The 24929-nt window shown below is 36.3% G+C and overlaps 1 protein-coding gene across 3 annotated transcripts; it reads right to left on the bottom strand.

Moving 5' to 3' along the window:
- Positions 1-1177: 1177 nt before the first annotated feature.
- On the bottom strand, positions 1178-24679 carry LOC125861915 (protein ALWAYS EARLY 3-like). Of its 3 annotated transcripts, none has more exons than XM_049541827.1 (22): positions 24412-24679; positions 24030-24298; positions 21574-21694; positions 20980-21078; positions 20791-20853; positions 18821-18898; positions 18161-18335; positions 17526-17791; positions 17077-17431; positions 11886-11963; positions 11372-11622; positions 11233-11289; positions 10778-11086; positions 10522-10700; positions 10118-10400; positions 7665-7892; positions 7076-7237; positions 5174-5317; positions 4882-5097; positions 3522-3626; positions 3336-3434; positions 1178-1671 (listed from the first exon to the last, which is right to left on the bottom strand). In XM_049541827.1, the coding sequence occupies exons 3-22, from the start codon at positions 21682-21684 to the stop codon at positions 1507-1509; spliced, it is 3423 nt and encodes a 1140-aa protein (XP_049397784.1). In that variant the 5' UTR covers positions 21685-21694; positions 24030-24298; positions 24412-24679; the 3' UTR covers positions 1178-1506. The 3 variants fall into 3 exon arrangements, with proteins under 3 accessions (XP_049397784.1, XP_049397787.1, XP_049397786.1); XM_049541830.1 differs by having other exon boundaries at positions 11405-11622; XM_049541829.1 differs by lacking the exon at positions 24030-24298.
- Positions 24680-24929: the final 250 nt, after the last annotated feature.

The raw sequence follows: 24929 nt of genomic DNA, 5'->3' as shown, positions 1-24929 counted from the left end.
GTGGTGTGGATTCTTTAAAGGATATGAATATCATTACGGATGGACTCGAGAAAATTGGGGCAAAAACTTTTGATTAGTCATATTCTCAAAAAATTTATGAACTAATAATATACATGAAGAATTGAAAAAAAATCATAAATACCTGTTTTGTGACCCGTAAAAGCTAAAAAAAAAGTGATGAATTTGTAGAAGTAATGGGTATCGTCCATTAGGTCATTACAAATGATCCCACAAAATTTTGAGTAAAAAGGATTCAATCAGTCATATTTTCAAAAATTCATGAACTAATACACATGAAAAATAAAGAAATCTTGAATTCCTATTTCGTGACCCCTAAACGCTAAAAAAGTGACATGAATCCTATATGAATGGTCCCAAAAAATTTGGAAGCAAAAAAATCTGGTCAGTAATATTTACCAAAAAATCATGGATTAATACACACAAAAAAAATGAGAAATTCTTAATTCCTAATTCGTGATCCTTTAACGCTAAAAAAAAGTGCCATAAATCCTATGGAGGCTATGAATATCATTTACTAGATCATTGCAGATGATTCCACAAAGTTTTGGGTCGAAAAGATCTGATCGGTCATATTTCCAAAACTCGTAGACTAATACACATGAAAAAAATTGCGAAAATCCTGAATGAATGCCTAAAGCATCACTTGAATTCACATCAAATAATAAAGTCCAAACATTCTTGGCAAAACTCTATGAGTAAAATCCTATTGAAAAGAGGATGTATAATGCCTACACCAAATAAGTCTTTAGTTTTTAGGTTGAAGACTTAGGTGAGGTGTGAGGTAGGCAAAGTAAACAATATTTACACCAAATCAATAAAAAGATGTGTGTATCTTTTTATTATTTAACCATAATTAAATATCGTAAATATAGGCAACCTGACAGATTTCTTGTATTTTCATGGCACTAAATCCATGTCAAGAATGTGTATATTATTAGGAAAAACATATAGAACAGAACTAATTTTCACAAAGAATATGGGTCAAGTCTCATGGACAACAACAATAACATAACTAGTGAAATCCACAAGTGGGGTCGGGGAGGGTAGAGTTTACACAGACCTTACCACTACCTCGTGGAGGTAGAGAGGTTGTTTCTGAAAGACTCTAACTTTACGACTCATGGACAAGAAACTCAATCATAAAAATAGTCCAAGAAAAATTCATCATTTCATGCCTCTTTGAACTTGCAATCCAACAGGTAGTAGCAGGTACTGATTTTCAACAATACCACTCTCCATTAGGAGGGGAACAGAAAAACAGAAATCACCATTGAGGCAGCTAATTAAGTTTGAATTGGTCTAAGAGCTGAACGATGAATAAGGTTATTATCTGCATACTGAGTTTACAAGGAGTTGATAACTATGTTGCTCGGACTTTCAAAAATGTCAACGGGTGCGTACCGGATTCTCCAAATGTAGTATTTTTAGAGAATCTGACACGGGTGTGGCATCGAAAGTGAAGAGTCCGTGCAACTTACACATGGTCTACGTTGGTACCAATGACAGAATTTGGCTTCTGATGATTCCCATGCACTTCTGTATTTCACGGTAGATTGGAGCGTTCTGCGGGCAACTTGGTTGCAAGCTTGCTACAGCGGAATCAAGCACTTTTGCCACATCAGCGGGTGGAAACTGTCGTTCTGTACACTTCTGCAATAATATACAATAGATCAACAAGTAATGTCAAAACATAAAGATGGAAAATCGGGAGGTATTGTTGGGAATCGCAGAATGCCTACCGAAATATTCACATTTAAGATAATGGGGATATAAGGGCACCAATAATTTTAAGTGGAAGACCTAAACTAGGGGGAAAACCACGTCCCAAGAAGAGCAAAACAATCACTACAGTGAGAGTAGATGCATTCTACACTTGAGTATCACAAAGTTCTTGATGCTAATACAATCAAAAGAAATGCCCTCTTTTGAACTTTCCTCACTATAAAACCACTCAACTCTATGTTTCCCGCAGATGTATTTCTCTCGTTGAATTAGGGTGATAGCAAACGAAGAGGAAGTCCCCATTTGCAGGGTTGCAAGCTTATCTATGTCCAATTATAGTTGAATATCTTGATTTTTTTGGTAGTTCTACTTACCGTTGAAGGGGTCTCTTGGTTCTAAAAGATCTATTTTTCCATTTGAAGCAAAATCAAAGGAAGGTTCCAAGACACATTCCCCACGACCTCACCTGGAAAATGCTGGAGTGGACACACTGTTTTCCATCCTTCAACCATGGATTAACCTTCCTATCTAAACCCTTTCTTCAACCACCGCACCTGAACACTCGATCATCACCAGGCAAACAGATCCACCAGAAAATCAACAGAACTCTTCCGATAGATAAAAGTTTTGTCGGTCGAGTCAAAACTCCAGTAAGATCAGGGTTTTGGTGCTCCAATCTGACCAAAACGAGTCCAGACAGCAAGGCTGTCCGGTCAAAGGTTCACGGTTTTTGTTTTGGGCTCTCTGGTCTCAGTATGTCATGCATTTATGTTTATGAATGTGGTGAATTGCAATCTGAAGTTCAAGAATCTGTTCAGCTCTTGTTTCCATAACCAGCCTTGTGATAGTGGTATTGTGGTGGTTGGAATTGATAAACACAAACTGAAGGGAAGAGGAGAAGAAAGAAGGGCTTTTCTTCTTTTGTAATTTTACACTTGTCACTCAGTTATTGGTTTCTTTTCCATGTCACGATGCACCTCATTGTGCAGTAGTTACATTTTGATGGGTACGAGATCAATTGAGGTGCCAAAATGAAAATTGGTGCCAACTTCAAGGGGTTGTTTATGTATTTAGCCAAGTTCTTTTAACTGGAGATCATGATTATGTAATACACAGCCAGAGACTATAGATTCTTTTTCCCCTCATCTTCCAAGGCTATCTAGCAATCACTGTTGGGGTAAAACTTGGTGAGGAAAGAAGGCTTGCACTTCTTCTCATAATATGTTGTATGGGTCTCTCCTTTTCCCTCTATTTATCAGTGATCCAAAAACACAATTCACATACATTGTCTACTTAGCTTGTATAACCAAAATTTTTGGGAAGAACGGGGAGCACCTTTTGGATGTTATGGAACATTTTATGTCATGCAAAAAAGAGGCACTCAACACGGAAATCCAAAGTTCAGTAAAGGACAGAAAGTGATAGGTAATCCAAGCAAGGTAATTTCCATCTCGGACATTCTAAAGCAATAATCATTTCACAATAACCAGTCCAGAAAAAACATAAAAGCTTGGAAAATGTACCGGAATCATGGAATAAAGGAACTAGTCAACATAAGACAGGAAAAAACTGATGCTATAAACTGTATTTACCTGAATCATAAGTAAAGTAGCAACGCATTTTGAGATAAGTTCGGAAGGAATTTCTGCTTCATTTGTATCTGACATATTCTTTGACTTAGGATCAGGTGGCTGCCGGAGATTAATGCACTTTAAATCAATTTATATGTAGAAGCATATGTTGCCACTAAGCGAGCATGAATTAGTAAAAGATCTCACAGTGGGCATGCAAGAGTCATCGAGCGGAATCCGATCATTCACATAATCAATAGCCGCCTCAATCTTCTCAGTGGTGTCCTCTCTACGACTAAATGAAATCATCGCCTACACAGATAAGTTAATCAAAATCTAAACAATCTACAACAACACACAGAAGAAATTGATGAGGTGTCAAGGTCACAAAAACGACAGAAGAAACATAAAAAATATTAGGATGCTATAAACAAACATAATATTTTCCATATGGTGGTACTGAATTAATAAAATCAAGTCTAAACAGATTAAAAGAAGTCTAATATTATCAAATTTGGTTAACCCTAAAGGTTTTAAATAAGCTAAATTTAAATAGTTCTCAAAAGAATGTCTCAATAAAAGTACTGGTATAATCTTCTCTCTAAACTTTAATCCTGATGTATTTTTTCAAGATATTTTGATCTGGTTATATACATGAAAATGATACAAAATTTATGCAAAATCACTTCTCGTTTTGATAACCGTGGTGTCCAGGCGAGCTTGCGCGCACCTCAACTAATTTCACGGGATATGTGTCAACTCCCACCACCAACAGGTACTAGGTAACTCTGTCCACCAAGGTTTGGACAGATGGGAAGAAATCACCTAGTACTAGGCCACACCTTGGGTGCAAATCACATATTATTTCTAAATGGAGTCGAAGGGACTAAATGTTTCAAAAATCCCCTGACAAAAGAACTATTTTATTAAAAAATGATTAAGACATCACCAACTGATCTAGCTAAATTAAAATGAAAAGGTATCCCACAACTCTGGCGATCAGAACAAAATGTCATTCATAGAACTTTCAAAATTAGATGGAAAAGATAAGTAATAGAAGTCCGGAGACATTGCAATACAAAAAACCACACTGAGTAAGCAATATTATTGACATGAAAGGGAAATAAATTAAATGGGTAGACCAAAACCCTAGAGAGGAAATAGGTAAAACCCAGTAAATAGTAACTTACGCAAAAGTCTCTCCTCTCAGATTAAAGAGGGACAAAAGCATACAGCCATGAATTTCATTTATACTAATTAAACAATGAACAAGCATCATCACAAAGTGTAGTGTTTTTCATGTTGTAAATGCTATTACTGATAGAGCAAATTGATGGCTGCATTTGAAGAAACACATTTGAATACCCTCCAATCTACTGAGGTCAGGAACGACTCAACCTGGCAACCATGTGAATGAGGTCTCCGAAGAAACTATTAAATATCAACATGTTATGAATCATAACCCGCTTTAGAATCTTTTCAAACATCATTTAAAACAGATTTGGGTCACACCATCACTGCTTTTAGAAAGAATTCCAACACAAGTAACAGTTGATTGACTGTGTACCTGCACAGCTGCATCTACCATAGTCCGGGCTTTGATTTTTGAACTTTCTATTATTTCATTGACAAGGAATCCTGATTCGTCCGGCTGACTTGTACAACGATCAAAAGTGCTCAACACACTAGGATCAATGAAATTAGTAACTGGCCTTGGCAATGCAAGTAACATGTTTCCCGGATGGTTATTCCTCTGTCTCAAGCGATATAGAGCAGATGAAACCTGCCAAATCAAATGAATGCTATAGCAAACTTTGTGCATCTTAGAAATTTAAATTCTAATAAGAGGACAGACATACTTGCTGATTGACTTCATTTAACTGTATTAGCACAGCCGCATATTGCTTCTTGAAAGGCTCTGAGTCTCTAAGAGAAGAGTCATTGCTCTTTTCATTTTCCAACACTTCATCATTCATGCGCCTCAACTCTGAAACCACTGCATCCTACAAGTTCAGCCCAATGTCATGAGCTTACTGCACATCTAGCACAAAATATTCATGCCTCATATATATTACATCAACTAGAAATACATCTTTTGACAGAAGTTTCAAACACATACATTGAAATACAAGAACAGCCTAACTTAACAGCTACCTCAAAAAATAAAAGACAAGAAGCAGTACAACTCTAAATCGAAAGAAACTATTCATCAATATGATTGCAGCATCAGTTTAAACTAGCTCATGAAAGGTTACCCCTTCTACACTTTTTTTCCTGTTTTTCTTTCTATGCGAATAAACCCTTCAATTTCGGAAAAGAATTATATCTCTCCATCATTAGCTTATACTGGTAATTTTGACATGAACACCTACAAGTTTTATTGTCATTCTATTTAGTTGAATAAAAGAACTTACTTTTGAATTTTGTGATCATCTCATCCAACAGTTCTAAAATGTTTAAAGGAACACATTTATTTATTAATTATAGGTTTGGAACATACTTTCTCACATTTGAAAACTTATTGTCCACCAAAAAGTCAAACGCCCTACATGGATTCCATAATGTGGCGAGGACACCAATGCCTTTTTTCCGATGAAATCATGCTACAAGATATTCTCTTCTATTTTATTTTATTATAGGAATACAAGATGCTGTCTTTTAATGATAACAGTGATTCTTCGCCTTGGAAAAAAATATGTGTGAACAATGCTCTCTTGAAACTCTACTGTTTCTCCTGGTTAGTGGCAAGGAAGGCCTGCCTCACCCAAAGCAATCTTCAGAGAAGAGAATGTCAACTTTGTTGCAGATGTCCTCTCTGTGAAGACCATCCTGAAATGTCAATCACCTCTTCCTCCACTGTGAAACCACATTTCAGTTGTGGAGTTCAAATTTTTCCTATTCTTGGCATGAATAAGACTATGCCTTTATCCACTCCAAAGTTTCTAAGTATTGGACCATAAATGGACTTATGTGTCCCTCAAAATTTGGTGTATTATACCCCAAGCAATGGATTGTCTAGACAGAAATAAACAACAAAAAATCTTAAAGGCAAAAAGTAAAACATTCTTAGCCTGAACGCCTCAACTTCAGAGCTACTTCGTTGCTAGCTTTTTAGTGCAAACTAGTTGTTGTACAGTGGTAGAATCTCGTGAATATCCTAGAATATTGTAGTTATAGGTATAGCTTGATTTACTCCCTGTAATTATATTGTAATCATGCAATTGATTTTCTTTTCTAGAACAGGACATGCAAACTTAGATATTTAAACCCCAATAGCTTAAGGGAACAATCAAGTTTTGTTCTCCCTCAATTACTCGTTCGTTCTCACATACAAGATACAGATATCTTGTTACATATGATTGGAGAATTGCACAACTTGTAACTATGTTTGTCACACCAACTTAGTGCCTCTTCTCATTCAATACACTATCAAAAAAACAAAGAAATGAAACATACTCCCTCACATGCAAGCCTAATTAGTTAACTTGAGTCAAGCACGTGAAAATATTTCTGACATTTTGGGTGCCAGTGAGGCTTGAATTCAGGATCTATATCGCTATGATACAATGTTGAATTGTGTGACCACCTAATGTAAAGACTTAAGTTGGAGAGAGCAAACAGATCTATTTAGGTCCACAACAATTACATAAACAGATCAAGATAATACGGAAAGAAAGAGAGGAGCCACCTAGTTTTCATGTGTATAATCTTCTTTCACGGATCATAAAAATAATGAAGTGAAACACAATGAGTTTTGCAACCTTTTTGTCTAGCGCCCGATTGAACTCAACAAGAGCTTGAACATCAGCTTCCTTTGCTAGTATTTGAGCAGCAACAGAAAGCTTTGAATGTGTTGTTTGTTGATATGCGGCAGTTTCCATGACTCCAGATTTACATTGCATATCAGCTTCTGCTGAAGCCACCTGACGATCAAGGTACTCGTAAATTATGTGGAAGGATAATATGAAAAAGCATTAAGAAAAACTATTTGTCCTTCTTAATTATGTGAGAAAGAAATTGTCACACACAATAAGGGCAGCAATGATCAATACTCTAGAGGGACTTCTCCAGGTATATATCAATTATGGTATTACAAAGATTTTGAGATCAGGTATAATTGATAATCATGAAATCTACCAAAACTCACGTTGAATATTGGGTTTTCCATTATAAGGTAAACCAAATTAAGATTCAGCTTTCTAAATCGAAAAGCTTAAATATATAGCATTTCTGTTTAGGTGGCTACTTTGACGTAGTATTTCGCCTCAATTAACCAATTAAGGTGTTTGATGAATCTGAAAATATACAAATAATGAAAGGTACATAAGGGAGAGTATGAGGAGAATCAACCTTATTCTGCATTAGGAGATTACTTATTGGATGACTTGGTGGGGAGAAATGAGAGAAAACATCTCCATTCTCCATGTTGTCACCAACTGGAAATTTCATAAATTCATTTACTCGTACATTCACCTTGAGCTCATTGAAAGTCTCAAAAAACTTATCAACACCATCTGCATGCCTTTTAAGTGATGTAGGCATGTTTTCAAATGGATTTCGAGGCATGCATTCAAAGTCCTGCCAGAGCATTAAATGATCCAATAAGTAATCAGTCCAGAAAGCAATCACCTCAAAACCAAAAGTACTGAAATACTAATCCATACACACAACATGTTGTGAACCAAGTACCCAAACTATTTACAAGGGCACATAAGGTTGTCTTCCAACAGATAAATGAGATTAGACGCAAGAGTGTAATACATCAGTTTGGTTGAGTAATCCATTTAATTTGGTTATGTATTTATTTTTCTTTTTTCTCGTATTCAGAAGCATCCTCAGAAGAGGTATTAGACTTACCATATTTGGAGAATGGGACCACTGTGAATACATTTGGGCTTACTTTACATAGCCTACCTACTATTTTATTTATTCAAATAGTAAACCATGTCTTAAAGAAGGCAAATGGGAGGTTTTCTAAAACTAAAAGATTTCTTTAAATCTTACACTTACTCTTGTACAGTGAACGTAGAACTCTTGTCAAACTTTGGACCTAATGCAAGTGTAATAGAAACTAAACCTTAATCCTAAACTAGTTGGCATAGCTTATATGGATCCTCTGATTCCATTGTGCTCTATATTTTAGCTAATACACTAGGGCGATCAACGAAATGTATAAAGCACCCAAGACCTGGGTAAGGACAGTGGGAGTGGGAGGAGACTCATAGCACCTCCTAGTTGTGATAAGGTTGCACCAGGGATCATCTCTTAGCCCGTTTTTATTTGCCTTGGTGTTGGAGGAATTGAACACAATACATCCAAGGTGAGGTGTTATGGTGTATGTTATTTGCAGATGACATGGTTCCGATTAACGAGACTCACGGAGGAGTTAACGCTAAGCTAGAGGTGTGGAGACAGACCTTAGTGTGTAACGGGTTTAGGTTGAGCAGAACCAAGACAGGATATTTGAAGTGCAAGTTCAGTGACGTAGCATAAGAGGCTAGTGTAGAAGTAGGTCTTGATACATAAACATTCCCAAAGAGAGAGAGTTTCAAGTATCTTGGATCTATTATCCAAGGAGAAGAGGAGATTAACAATGATGTCATACATCGTATTGGTGTCAGGTGGATAAAATGGAGGCTTACATCCGGAGTTCTGTGTGATAAGAAGGTGCCACCAAACTTAAATGCAAGTTCTATAGAGCGGTGGTTAGACCTACTATGTTGTATGGGGCGGAGCGTTAATCAATCAAGAAATCTGTCCAGAGGAGATGAGGATGCTACGATGGATGTGTGACTAAACTAGGAGGGATAGGATTAGAAATGAAAATATTCAGAACAAAGTAAGAGTGGACTCGGTGGAGGACAAAATGCGGGAAGCAAGGTTGAGATGGTTCGGACATGTGAAGAGGAGATGCACGGATGCTCCAATGCGGAGGTTATGGATGGTTTCAGAAGACGTAGAGGTAAGCCAAAGAAGTACTGAGGAGAAGTGATTAGACAGGACATGAAGCAGTTCCAGCTTACTGGGGAAATGACCTTAGATAGGATGTTGTCTCGCTTATATTTCTTTACTTGTAATCGTAGTATTACTCGAGTTTCTTGCCTTTGATGTCAGCTATTACATGTTGTTTCTTGCACTTCAATTATCGTGTTATTTTGTTGTAGTTACATTTCTTTTTTCAGCATGCTTAAGGTCTACATACACCCTACCCTCCCAGACCCCACTTGTGGAATTACACTAGGTATGTTGTTGTTGTCAACATAGATTTCAAGAGATTATACACCCTTTGATACAACTTCATCCATATGATATTAGATCTACTGCGTCCTTTTTCTATCATCTTCAATAGAAAAAGGACGCAGTAGATCTATCATCTTCAATGATCAAAATGTTGCGCCTAAGTTATGTTTTTTTTGCCCCCAAGGCCTAGCTCGAGTGGAAAAAGGTGGAGGATTTGTGGCTTAGGTCGCAGGTTCAAGCCCCACACCACGCAAAGCGAAGCCTTGTATTTAAGTGGAGAAGGGTAGAGGGGCGGGCCCATTATCCACCAAGTTTAGAAGGCTGTGATTGGTCCAAACGGCGGGTCACAAACGGATCTCTCGGTTATCAAAAAAAAAAAAAAAATGTTGCGCCTAAGGAAAAGTGCATATGTTGGTCTATGCAGGACGTCGGTTAAACCATCTAAAGATATATCCACATTTTACCATGTGTGTGTTACTTGCACCACTGTAATGATTTCTAATCTTGTTCCAATCTTGGTGCCAGAATGTAGTATGAGCATATATTAAGCAATAATGAATTACCATGACAAACTCAACCCCAAGCTCAGGTCGGTCAAACTGAACACGACATCTGGAGCGATCAACTGTTAGCACACTTCCATCATGAATCTCTCTTGTTTTAGGATGAATAGCAATGACACGCTGCCCAACTGACAATGGCTTTGCAAGATCTGTGGGTAGCCCTTCTCTTGTACCTTCACGAAGCTCATTATAATGTGTTCTGACAGATTCTCGGTATTGATAAAGCTTCTCCTTTTCTTCATTCAAAAATTGCTCAGAGAATCGCCGTGGTTTTCCAAGAGAACTACATAAAGGTGAGGATTCAATGGACCATCATTAACATAAAAATAACAAACTTCTTAATATTTAGGACTTGCCCAGGGAATAGAGAAGACTTCCAAATTTCAGTGAAGTTGAGAAACTACCTTCTTATGACACCCCACTCAACACGAGTTAACCTTGGAACATGTCCCAATCCAACATGATACAGGTACTCCACAAATTCCCTTTTGGCAAACCAGGGGTAGTCAATTGCACTGTAGAACCACTCATAAATACACCAACTACGAACCTGATGTTTGGAAAGGCGATTGGAAATCTTTTCCTGCATGCGATGTCCTTAAGTTAAATAGTGGTCTTATCACGAAGATGCACTACAATGGACAAAGGTGCATAACTAACCTTAAGACTGAATGCTCTGTCCTGAAATGCAGTGACGGATGCACTCGTATCATCCAAAATTTTATCAGAAATCTTTGATTTTTTTTGTCTTTGAGGTTTTTTCAGGTCCATCTTGCGCCTGCTTCTGACTTTAGCAGGTAAATTAACCTGGTTTTCCACAGGGATCTGTGCAGTTGATTGAGCTGAATCACTTTGTTCTGTTCTTGGATCTACGCATGATGCATGCTCCTGATCTTTGATTAATTTCGGTGACATGCTCTGATTGGATCTTTTACCCTTATTTGTTGACTTATTTGGTAATTCTTTTGCCTATAAGAGGGAAGAAGATCACGTCAAATTAGAAACAATGCAGCTGATTAAGGTATCCAATCTGGCAAAATGTTTAAGGCAATAGCTCAAGCATCTGCCTAAATCCCTAAATGATCATTTGAAATAGACAAAAATAAGAAAATCACCTCAGCTTCCAGAGAGTCGGTGACTTCATTGTTAATATGACCTTCACTTTTTCGAGCCTGAAAGATTATTGTCAGCATTGTTACATATCATTTACCTCGTCAGAATATTGAGTAGGGATGCAAAGCTGCCTTCTAATACCTTAGACGACATTGCTTTCTGTGCCCTCCTCACCTGCTTTGTTTCAGGAACAGCACTTACATCAGTAGGTCTAACTTTTCCATGCTTTAATGTCTTACTGGAAACAACTCCAGACTTTGATACAGGTTGACTCCATCTTGATCTAACCCCCGCTGATCCATGTTTGTCTCTTTGTTTATTTGCAGGCAATGCTTCTACGGAGCCAGATTCATCAACATGATCATCAGTATCATCCTTGGCCGGGATCGACTCTGAAACAAAAAAAATATATATTCCCAATTAAGACAGAAAATAACAATTGAAAAATCAAGTGGAAACACATGAACTGTGATCAAGACACAGGATAGTCAGCACATCCATTGCATAGAGGTTAAAGTCATCAAAAAAACCAGGCTAAGACAGCAAGAATGTGAAAGGGGGAAAGAGAGATGCTAGCAACACCCAGCATCTCTCCAATAGTCAAACAAGCAAGCTTCCATACAAAGATCTATAGAAACAGAATTCATATACTTACCATCTTCATTTTCTGTTGTTGGCATCATGAGTGACAAATCAGCCAAAGTTTGCAGAGCATCAAAAGGGGAGTCTTCGTCTACAAGAAGAAAAAAGAAAATTAGCAGATTTATCCTCTAGATTACATTCTACCAAGATATATAACAGCTTCAATCAGATTTCCATAATTAACCCATGAAATCATAACCCGCACAGCCCACCCAAGTTTGGGCTGATTATTGACCCGCCCATTTATTAGCTCAGCCCCTCAAAGTTTGGGCTGATATGTTGCCCAAATTGATCAATGATAAATCTTGTCAAAATATTTTCAAAATATATTTTATTCTATTTGATATATTATATATAGTAAATAATAAAGAAAAATAATAATTTTTATAAGGTACTAAAACATTACAAAAGAATAAATAAAGCAATTAAAACTTGGTAAGAGTTGCGGGTTGGGTTATTGACCCGCCCAATTATTTAGCCCATTTTGACATACCAAATTCTGCCTAACCCGCCCATTTGTCACCTATAGTTTCAATGACATCATAACAAGTTTACTTTCTTTTTTTGAGATTGACATGATAACAGCTTTACAGTTAATTTTTTTTACCAAAATAGCATATGCTACTTTGCATTGAAATAACAGAACTCAAAGAAATAACTGTTGCTTTACAACTTGGAAAACAAAGACAAACTAATGAGACAAGAAGAAACAGTATTTTTGAAATATAACAGAACATCAATGGATCTCCCAAAGCCCAAAGTTGTCCAGAACTTGTAATTCTGAGTCATTCCTTTAGGCTTTATCTACCTTTTTCTGGTGTGCCTTTTGCAGATGAAGCAACTCCCTAGAGATTAATTAATGTCATGAAAGTAATGTTCTGATCTAGTGCCAGCCAAAGTAACACCTTGTCAGATGAAAAACTGGAGAAAAGGAAGAAATCCCCGAGAATGGCAATACAGCTTAGCTTACAACAACTTTGACGGAACAGAAATAAGAGAGTGTTGAAGGCAGACTTGGGCCACTTTATTTGATGGTTAAGTTTTAGGGTTTAGTTTAGTGATGACCAAATTAATGTATGTGCATGTAAAACATGCACAGGAATACAGGAAAATTCTATAAAGGAAAGTTGACTTACTAAAAAAGAAGTTTGAGGAGAAGAAAATAAATGAGTAACTTCCAACACTCATGTATGGGGAACTTTCAATCAAAATCAGTGAACGAAAGGAAAGAAGACTCCAGCAAGGATTCGCACGCAAGCACCAAGGAAAGAAGACAATCAAGATTTCAGTGCATCAATTAAGGCGAATTAAAATCACATCTACAGAAGCAAGTACCAAGAGCACAAGTTTATCAAAACCCTAGAAGGAAATGAGCTACAACAAATCAAGTTTGAAAATCTGCTCAACAGCCTTAATGGAAAGCTCTAAACTTATTCTTGGAAGGAGATCAATCTAATTCCTCTTTCCAAAGATCAAACCTCTTGGGCTTCCATCTCTGTCAAGATGTTCAACGGAGTTCAAAAACTAATTAAAGCCATTCAAAGAAAGATGGAAGATATACTTTCATCTAGACCTCCCCAAGCTCCTTTGTTCTACTCTTAATAAGCATTATATTTCATTCTAGATTTACTGTGTACTCAAAAGAGAGAAATGAGGAAAAATATTACTCGTGAGGCATTGTATCAAAAGTCACGAGAAAAGAGATTGAGTGTAGACGTAGGAATTACACTACATCACAACTGTACAAGTCAAACCTCAAAATAGCTCACTAAGAACACCCTTACAACACAATGAGACTGGACTAAGATTCACATTGGATCTCAACTGGTACAAAAATATTTGGCATCACTTTACTTTATGCTTTTCGAGTTCGGCATCTTTTATGGTATGCTTATCACCCTTCTTCTTGAAGCTAGCCACATCTGCCTCGATGATCATCCTAATATCACTATCAAGCAATGCTACATTCCAGATCTTTCGGTAGTATGGGTTTGTCCAGTGATACTTGGCTAAAAAAGGATGTTTCTGACGGTACCATAATTGTTGCTCCTTCCAAAACCAAAAATTCATCTCGTGCTTCTCCTTCCACGACCTCTGTTTACTGCTCTCTGGAAGTACTTGCTAAGCTGTCTACTCTAATGCTAAATTTGAGTCTCTCAAGGAGGATCTTATGGCTTCCACCTTGTGCAATGTGGAGAAAATTTGTGATACTACGAAGGAAACAGGTGCTGATGTTGCTAGTCTCAGGATAAAGCTGAATAAGGTGATCAAAAAAGATGTCAAACATTTTGGAAACCTTCGCACCAAAATGTCTATCAAGTTTGAGGAGATCTAAGGTGTTGTTGACACAAAGTTTGATGCTATGAAGGAAGCAATTGTTAACACCCTGGTGTACTTTCTTAGGCCCCATTAGATGTTTTCTAGATTGTTATAAACTCTGTGTTGTCTAAACATAAGTCTAGCTGACTATTATTTTGCTTGTAATGCTGCTTTGACAATTACCTATGCTCTCTTTATGCATCGTATAAGATTTATAAGTCTATATTTGTGGTAATTGCCTCTGTGTTATCCGAAAAGCCACATAACACATTTTAACGTCGTTGTATTTAAATTCCATCCGCTAACAATATTAAGTTTTTAAATTACATTATATATCTATCATCTTCAAAAATATATTCTTGAATAAAATTGTAAGTTTAAATATTAAATATTATAGTTTGTAATCGAATACTGTAAGTTTGATTTGAATACGGTAATTAATTTTCTAATATTAATTACTTCACTTTTGCTTTGAATATCGTGGTTTTTGAATTGAATATTGAAGTTTTTATTTAAATGTAACAATTTTTTCTTTGAATATTCTAGTTGTCCTTTGAATACTTCATTTTTTAACAGAATAATGTAGTTTTGAATTGAATACAATAATTTTAAAGATAAATACTGTATTCTTGAACCGAATATTATAAGTTTGAATATTGAATATTGTAGTTTGTAGTTGAATATTGTAAGTTTGATTATTGGATACTGTAGTTTGTTCTAATATGTTTTCTAATGGTGGCATGGATTACAGTCGTCTATTTTTAGGAATCAGTTGTTGGTTAATGACTTAATGCTAAACTTTCAGAATCTTAACCCATTAGACACGTTGCCACCGGTTTTATTTTTTTGCAATGCTTGGTATAGGATGTCAATATTTATAGGATTTTCTATGTAATTACTACTTACTATTACTATGGTATATTGTGAAAAGAGGGTCAGTAGGATGTATCATTATGTTTTTTCTCTAAACTAAGTGCTTACATTTAGGGGGAATCAACTCATTGCAAAGTCTAGAGACATTACAAACAGGGAAGTTGAAAATGAGTTATCAATTTTTTTATTGTCATCATCAAAAAGGGGGGAAATCGTTAGGGTTTAGTTTTAATGAAGAAAGAACTAATGTAAGTGCGTATTTTACATGTGCATGTGCATGAATACAGGAAAATTCTATAAAGGAAAGTTGACTTATTAAAAGAGAACTTTAAGAAGAAGAAATTAAATGAGAACTTCCAACACTCATTTGTGGAAAACTATCAATCAAGATCAGCGAAGGAAAGGAAAGAAGCCTCAGCAAGGATTCACACGCAAGTGGCCAAGCGCTAAGGAAAGAAGACCCAACAATTACTAAAGGCCAAGATTCACATCTATGTAAACAAGTACTAAGAGCTCAAGTTCATCAAACCCCTACAACGTAACGAGCTACAACAAATCAAGTATGAAGATCTGCTCAACGTAACTAATGGAAAGCTCTAAACTCATTCTTGGAAGAGATCAATCTAACTCCTCTTTCCAAAGATCAAAACTCTTGGATTGTCATCTCTGTCAAAAAGTTCCACAGCTAGTTCAAAGACTATATAAAGTTATTTTAAGAAAGATGGAAGACATACTTCTGTCTAAACCTTCTGAAGCTCCTTAGTTCTACTCTTAATAAGCATTGTATTTCATTCTAGATTTATTGTGTACCCAATAAAGAGAAGAGAGGAAAAATATTGTTGGTGAGGCTTGTATCAAAAGTCACGAAAAAAGAGATCGAGTATAGAGGTAAAAATTACACTACGTCACAATTGTACAAGTCAAACCTCAAAAGAGCTTACAATTTATGCTCTTTAAGTGTTCTTTATTGCCCTCCTAAATAGTCGACTAGAAAATCAAAGAAGAGTTCAATTCATCCTCATACCCCCCTCTTGCACTTTCAGTAAGCAGTCGGGAAACCTATAGATGTGTCTTCTTTTGTAAATAACTTTTCTCCATCCATTTTAATAGCATGTCAAGAATACCAGAAGAGGGAGGAATGATCTGTAGCAGACATGAAAAGGGAGGAGGTGGTAAGGAGATGATGTTTGAGGCTAACTGTAACACCCTAGGCGAATTCCACATCGATAAAATGCGGGAGAGATGTTGGATATATAAGGAAGCAAGTCTTAGACCCTGGTGACACATTTTAAACCGGTGCGGGCCTAGGCCCAAAGCAAACAATAACATTAGTGGGTTGGGCTGTAATAAATATGGTATCAGAGTCATTCTACGTGCAACCATGAACAATGATGGGGAAAACCTCAGCAAGGACGTTGAGTCCCTAAGGAGGGTGTATGTAACACCCTAGGTGAATCTCACATCGACAAAACATAGGAGAGATGTTGGGTGTATAAGGAAGCAAGCCTTAGACCCTAATGACATGTTTCAAACCCGTACGCGCCTAGGCCCATAGAGAACAATATCACTAGTGGGCTGGCTGGGACATCAACATAGGTTTCTACTAAAGAACACTGAGATACAATACGATATGCACACATGTACATTGAAATGGAAAGAATAAATCGTCAATGTGATGAAACCAAAGATTGTCATTCCCCTTCCAAGGGAATTAGCCCTAGTTTGACTTGGGTTAGTGTGATAGCAACAACTCACACTTACTGATCATCCCTCTCATCAAACTTGGTTAAATGTCCAAGTCCTATTAGGGACTCGACTTTCCTTCTGTTTCCAAGAGTATATCCCCTTTCCCCCTTTTTAATAATGGCAAGAGATAAAATAGAATAATCAAAGAGGACTAAAAGAAGCATATATAATGCTGTTAGAATTACTGGAATGAAAAGTTCTGATGAACAGCAATCTACAAATATAACTTTTTTCAGAATTCAGTAATCTATAGAACTTTGTAATACCTCTCCTGAAAAACATCTTTTTGCTCCTCTTTCTAGGGCCTTGTAAAGAGGTCCTTGAATTCTTTTCATCTGAGCCCTCCATTTCAAGTTTACCCCCCACCGCGTCCAATCTTTGACCTTCTTCTGTACCACTACATGCCTCTTTGATATCATCAAAATGGTTGTCACCACTATCAACTTCCAACTTTTCACCATAAGGTTTTCTTCCCTTTTGTGCTGTTCGACTAATGATTCCAGTTTCCGTCAAATCCTTTTTATACCGCAACAGCTCTCCGGTGTCTGCTTCCATGCTTCCCTCTTCTTCGTCCACTTCATTACTGAGAAGCTTTCCATCGCCCATACCCATTTTAACACGCTAGTTGAGAAAACAAATAAGAAAATATCAAAAAAGTTGATGACTCATAGTTTATAGAGATAAGTCACAATATGAAATGAAAGTTGAGCAATACCTTTCTTCCAGCAGTCTCAGCAGGTGAGGACATAGCACTGTCCGTCCAACGGTTTGGTGTCTGAGAAACCTGAGGAGAACCACCTCTTTGTGAAGCTTCGGTTAAAACTAATGCTATCTTCACATCCTCATCAGTGTCACTGCCATCTGCCTGAAGTTTCAAACTTTGCCTACTTGGAGAAAAATACTTCTCACCCATGGGATTTTCGTGTGAAAAAGAAACAGGAAAGCGTGGGGTTCTTTTTCCAACAGCACGAGGCCGGCTCCCTGAAAGCAACTCCAGCAAAACTTCATCAATAATATCACATGGCAAGGGCTCAATCCTTAGATGATAGAAGAAGAAAATAGGCCTCTATCCCTTATTACAGATAAATAAATGAAAAGAAATATTGTGTTTGTCAACATTTAAAGATGTCATAGATCATGTGGAAGACGGCTAAAAAAATGAAACCCGAAGAAAAGCTACTACACTGCATGCAAGTAAAATGCACTGGTGACAGTAAAATGTATGCAAGAATATGTCCATCCGGGAGATACTTGAAAGATAATTTTATTTTATTTTCCATAGGAATAATTCTTCATTTATTTTAATTCATCCTTTTTTTTGTTGTGGGAGGGGTAGAAGGGACAACACACCTCCTGAACGCTTCTTCTTCAACAAAGTTAAACAGCCATGAGTAGCTGCTAATGTTGGGGATGCCACCTCAGATGTTTTAGAAACATTAGGCTGAGTCTTAACCCGCGCACGTTTTTGAGGTTTTCTAGACGTTCCAGCATCCTCATTACTTTCTTGCTCACTGTCGCTTGCTGCCTGAAATCCCATAGTGAAGTTACTTCAACAGAAAATACACAAAACTAAGACTCAGGTACAATAAATAAACACTGGGACTTAGAAGCCATGAACAAATATAAGAGAGCACCGAGCAGAAACTCGCTTCTCTTTAGAAAAGTTTTTCTTGTCAACAGTCAAAAGTCAGAACAATGCTTTGCTATGGCCTAATGCGTAGAATCATCTTTTGAAACTGGAATCATCTTTCCTGATGTTTATTTAGTAACAGCTTGAAAAGAGCTTTCTGTTCAAGACAAACAGCATATTTCAATTGAATTATACAAGAAATTCCATACACTGATGCCATGAAGCTAAAATCGTCACATGCAACACTACTCTCTCAGTTTGAACAAAATAGGAAAGGGAAAAATAATTCTGATGAGTGCAGAAGGGAGTGAGGGATGGCAGATAAAACATATAGTACACACACGTTCCTCTTGCTCAATACTCTATATCTCAAGCCTTACCAAGTTGCAGTAGTGATCAGTCATCATGGCAATCAGCCCAACAACAGATGCAGTCCCCTCTGGAAGAGATAAATAGGCCTGAGAACACAGTAGAATAGAGTAGGTAAATTTATCTTCATTTTGTATGACTGAATATATTCATGCAGATTAATTATTCATTGTCATTTGTTCTAATTAAATCTTATAATAGTATCTCCACAGAACAATGATCAAATTGATTGTTCAAATTGTTGCTGATCTGTTGCTGGGAAAAATCAACAAACCATGATTTATGATTTTTCTTTTGACAGAGACAATGGTTTATGATGATTAATATGGCACTCGGTGCCTTTATGTATATAACCATGTAAGCATAAAAATGATCACACGTTAAGTGATAATTCATTTTTATCTCAAAAATTTAGTCAAAAAGATGATTCGTATTCTCTTCTGAAAGAGATGTCTCTTTCTTAGTGGCATGTGCTTCACCAGGAAACAACATTTTTCTATTTCAAGTGCAATGGAGAATGGAGAAGTGTTTCACTGTATTAATGCAACAAAATAGCATCAAAAAGGAAATGAACAAATCATTTAACCCACTGGTAATGCAGATTTATGAATCTAAGAGTCATCTTTGATGCAAATCTTTTCAAGTAATATCAATTACTCACAGGATTGCATTTTTCCATATAAGGATCCAGAAAAGGAAAATAAAGTAGCACTAAAAGTCGACTAAACTGGTTGAGATGACATGGAATCTGGATACTGCCCAAACAGACAGAGAGAGAGTGAAGAGGATGATATTGCAACGGGCCAAATTAAGGAAACTAATTCAATGATAAAAGTGTTAAATTTCTAGTTACAACAGACTAAAATGTCATACTTATAAAAGAAACAGAGAGGGAAAAAACAGAATATAAGAGTCATATTATTTTTTGATAGGCATAATATAAGAGTCATATTATTGTTAATAGATGTACGATGTCCTCCTGCAAAAGCTGGGGACTATGAGCCTGTTTGGATTGGCATTTGGCTTTTGGCTTTTGGCTTTTGGCTTTTGGCTTTTGCTTTATTTTTATCATTTTGCCTTAAAATCAAATGCTTATAAGCACTTCTTAAATTTACCCAAACACTTCAAAAGTGCTTAAAAGCTATTTTGACTTAAAATAAGCCAATCCAAACAGGTTCTATGTTCTTTCCTTAAACAGTTTCCTTATCCTTTCCTGCTATTTGTTTTTATTTTTATTTTGAGAAATCTGAACAGATAAGTATTCCTTTCCTACTGTTCTTGAGTGGACACATCATTCTTACAAGGTACAAAACAGAAACTGTGTATGAAAGTGCTTGATTAATTGACAATCTCAGAGGACTCAAGGAACAGTACTTTTGGACGTCTAAAATCTACGCAGCTGATGAGTACAAAATAACAAGCAGCAAGTACATAATTGACTGCAGCTCATATTAATAATATCCACATGCGTCTATGATAAAAGAACGACGCACATATCACCATATCGGCAATCATGACCATGCAAGACAAAAGGCTAAATTATTTCAAAAGACAGGAAACAAAGGCTATGTGGGAAAGTGCAGGCAACGTAAAATAATTGCCTACCAGAAAAAAGAGAAATTGAATATAAGATGAATGCAGCCCCACAAAAGTAGACAACCCTAACCAGATTTCATTGTGAAAAAGATTTGACTTATTAGAGTATCGTGCTCCTCAAATCACTTATAATGAATAATGTCACAAGCCAACAACAAGTGTTAGAACAAGATTCTCACAAATGGGTTCTCTCATCATGCAATCAGTATGTATAGATGACATTTAAATCCAGCTATAAATCAGCAGCAACATAGTTTGAAAAATGGATAAGAAGATGAAGATAAGTATTGTCAATCAAGATATATCACTCGATGATTTCATAAGCAAAGAGGATTCAATTATAAAGACGTGTGGTGTTACTTTGTTGTCTACATTCAGAGCCTACCCTATTCATTGTGTAAAGAGCTTCCACCATCTCTGCAGTTCGAGGTTTCACGGCACCAGCAACCTGTAATAAATATAAAGCAGCTCTTAGAGGCAAGCATTAGAGATCAATCAACAGAAAATATATGCAAGTTACTGGGGATATTCAATAAACTTCAATTAATGGATTACACCTTGAATTTGGACAGACCTTTTTCCAATCTTTACCATACTTGCGGTATGCTTGATAGAAGTGTGTCAGGTCCTCGTCACTCCACTTGGGACCTAGCATGTCAGCCAACTTCCTCTTCTGCAATTTTATAGAAAGAACCGCGTCAAAATGCATTCAGAATTCCACAAGCCTTCAAAGAATGCTTTACATCTAACAAAAATGAAACCAGATGAAATCTGTCTCCCTTCCAACTCAACATATTACCATTTTCCTAAAGGAACCATTTGATTGACAAGAATAGGGAAGGGAAGATCTGGAACTTTAACATTCCAGCATATTCTCAACCTTTAGTAAGAGGAAAGCTGTGGAAAATACAAGAGAAAACTTCCCCACAACTTCCATCTAATCCATCCAAATTGTGAGAAGGTCAAAACCAAACTTTTTTTCTCATTCCATATTCTCCTTTTTCTTTCAAAGAAAATCAGGCAGGAAAATGTCTTCACTACACTGACACATTTCCAGCAACAACCTGACATCCTTAACGAAGCCATTCATCTTTCTCCTTGCACTGTCTACCTCTATTCATATTTCATGTAATGCTACAAGAGCAAACAAAAGAATAATTGAACTCACCCGTTGCAAGCTTTTCTTCGAATTGTCCCCATTACCATCTTTACTGGGAGAGATTTCAGTTGTAGGAGAAAAGCGCTTATTTGCAGTTCTAGATTTTTTTGCTGGAGCCATGCCTAAAATCCTGGGAAACATATAAGGAACAAAAAAACAGAATCAGGCAAGCACAATGTAAGAGTCTGGTTTATGACAATTGAATGTTTTGAAAAATGATAAACTACATAGAGAACAAACTTTATTTTAGTATGCACATCAAATTATAGCTTCAGCAACTAAAGGTCCATGAAATAGTTACTTGATTTTGTCAAATTATATACAAACAAATGGACAAAATTATATAAGCGAACAAGCATATAGATTCAAAAAGGAGCCAATCAACCATGCTGAAAGATAACATCAATAACTCTTCAGTAGGTGTGTTCATTGTAAGATACAGTACGGTTTTATTTTGAAAAACACTATACCACTACCATGCTGAATTAATCTGGTACAGTTTGGTATTTTTAATTTTGGTTTGTGTGTTACGATAAGTTGGTGGCTACATTTGTTCAACGCTGACAACAATGGGGGGTATTCTTACAAGTTTCTGGAATAACAATTTCAGGTCTTCATCCTTTAAACGAATTAAGTAGGCGTTTGGTCATAGGATTTGGGACCCCAATTTCACATTTTGGTTTGAAATCTGCAAAATTTCAACATCAATTTCAAAGCAAAAATTCTCCAAAAAGTAGGATTTCAAATTCCAAATTTTAAATATAAAATGTGATCCATATACATTTTGTAAAAAAAGACCCATCATTTTAAATTTTGTAAAAAAAGAACCATGCTCGACGTGAATAGAGTGTTTGTACCATGTGGAAGGATTATATTAAAAAATAGCTAGTTACTACTATTGTTGATTTTTTGGACCAGTGCCCTAAGAATACAACATACAAATTAACTCTGAAGTTTAATGGTTTTTCAGAAAGACAAAAAATTTAAAGGTAGAGGCCAACGGTACTATAAGTAATTTGCATTTTATATGACTATATGTAATCAACTTAATTCAAGATTTATCTTAAGCAGCAAAGGTTAGAAGGTTAAGTGTTGGCGGGAGAGATGGAGAGGTTGTTTTGATTAATTGTTCAACTCGAACCAAGGGAATAACATTTTAAACCTCCATATGTCTGTGCACGATAGAAACTTTGGCTCAACTGTAGAATTAGGCACATGGAGGTAAAGGATGCCATGAAAATATGAGAATTAGCAAAGCTTGTGGTCCAGATAGTATCCCCTAGATGTTTGGATGTGTCTTGGAGAGGTTGAAGTAGAATGGCTCACCAATTATTCAATGTTAAACTAAGAAGTGATAGGATGTCTGACTAGTGGAGAAACACTATCCTGATTCCAATTAATAAGAACAAAGGAGATATTCAAAATTGTGTGAACTACCGTGGCATTAAACTCATGAATCATACGATGAAACTCCACAAAACAGTGTTAGAGCATTGACTTAGAATACGACAAGAGTAACAGAGAATCAGTTCGGATTTATGCCTAATACATCTGCAATGGAGGCTATATTCTTGGTAAGAACATTGATGAAAATTTATCTCTGAAAGAAGAAAGATCTACACATGGTGTCATTTAGCGAAAACATATGATAGAGAACCAAGAAAAGTCCTTTGGTGGGTGATGGAGAAGAAAAGAATTCACATTAAATCTGAAACCCAACCAAAAGTACATTTACATAAAGGCATTTCAGACTTGTTGAAACTTTGATTTATACTACGATCAAATGCATTCTAACCTTACGTCAGCTGAAACATATCAAATTAATAAGTCTAGATATGACATCAGATACTGAAAACAGATCTAAAACTATTCAAACCTATCATGTGATATTCCTAAGGGTAGGATCACCAACATGACATACAGATATTGTTATTTGTGATGCATTCATGATAATTAATAAGGAAATAAGAGTTGCCCGCTACATTCATGCTTTCTGAAGTGCATACGAAATTCTAATTCAGTATCATCTCGAATGCACTGTATTTGAACTAGAGCACACATTTCATATACAATCTGTCCAGTAAATCATAATCAACTTTATGACCTATAGTCATTTCATCAATGCCTTAAATGAAAACATACCAGATCAAGCTTTAACATCATACATCAGAACATAGAAACACGTAGTCGGCCCTCTTAAAAAACATTCAACTAAAACGGTGATCCATTAACACCCACTCATCATAATATCTACAGTATAAACAAAGAAAATCTTATATCAGTACTTTAATCACACCAAGTCGAAACATAGAAAATGGAATATTCAGATAAGTGATGCACCACATGCATTCTATAATCATGATTGCTAAAACTTAAAAGAAAACATTCAATCATAGTTTCTACCAAGTCAATAAACTACTGCCACCTATTCTAACAGAAAAAATACTTTCGTTTGAGGCTCTGACCTTCTTTTTTCAGAATTGAAGTATGCTGGCCCGTCTACAAACTGCTTCCGAAAACTTTAGCAGACAGCACAGGAGTCCAAGTCACTCAAGGGTGTTCCGGGTCAAATTCCGTGTGTCCCAATTCTCAGTCAATCAAACAGAACCGACCACAAAGTTTCAATCTTGGCAATACTAATACTGTCTAATTTCAACAGGGAGAGTTATAACTTATAGATAGCCAGCAACAAGTCCAAATTTGTGTTCATACCTTTTTAGGATTAGGGTTTGAGCTGAATTTCAAAAAAACACAGTTTAAACTATCAAAATCAACAATGGCGAACATCTACCTATACAGTAAAGATTCAGCAAAGCGATAATTAACACAAAAGAGTGAAGAAATAACCTTTTATCAACGCGAAAGACTCCAAATCCAACCACCAGTCATTTAGACTCACAACTCAACATACTTGCATTCAATCTTTTATTTGAATTAACATTGTTGATCTACTCATCTACTAGCACCAAATCGATGAAATTCGGTTCAATTCATTTCGATTCGATACGAAAAAGGCGAAAATTTGCAGTGAAAAATGGAGAAGTTAACACTGAAGCAATTTGAAATTGAAAATTTTGGGTAAAAATGGGAACGAGGGAATTTCAGAAACCTATCTGAATAAAAATTGAATTTGAGAAAAGGGCTTAAATATATACGGAGATGGTATGACCGTTCGATCAATCTGATCGAACGGCTAAGGATGAGTCTGTGATATTCTCACTTTGTGGTATTTTTTTGACATCCAAACACACCCTAAGTTCGCGTTTGACTATAGATTTTCTCATTAAATTTTAGGAAAATTTCTTTAAATGTTTTTTTGACCATAGATTTTATGTTAGATTTTGACATATCTTGTCTAAGATATT

The sequence above is a fragment of the Solanum stenotomum genome, chromosome 4, assembly GCF_019186545.1.
Source record: "Solanum stenotomum isolate F172 chromosome 4, ASM1918654v1, whole genome shotgun sequence".
Taxonomy (NCBI): Eukaryota; Viridiplantae; Streptophyta; class Magnoliopsida; order Solanales; family Solanaceae; genus Solanum; species Solanum stenotomum.
This window is presented reverse-complemented; position numbering and strand designations above follow the sequence as displayed.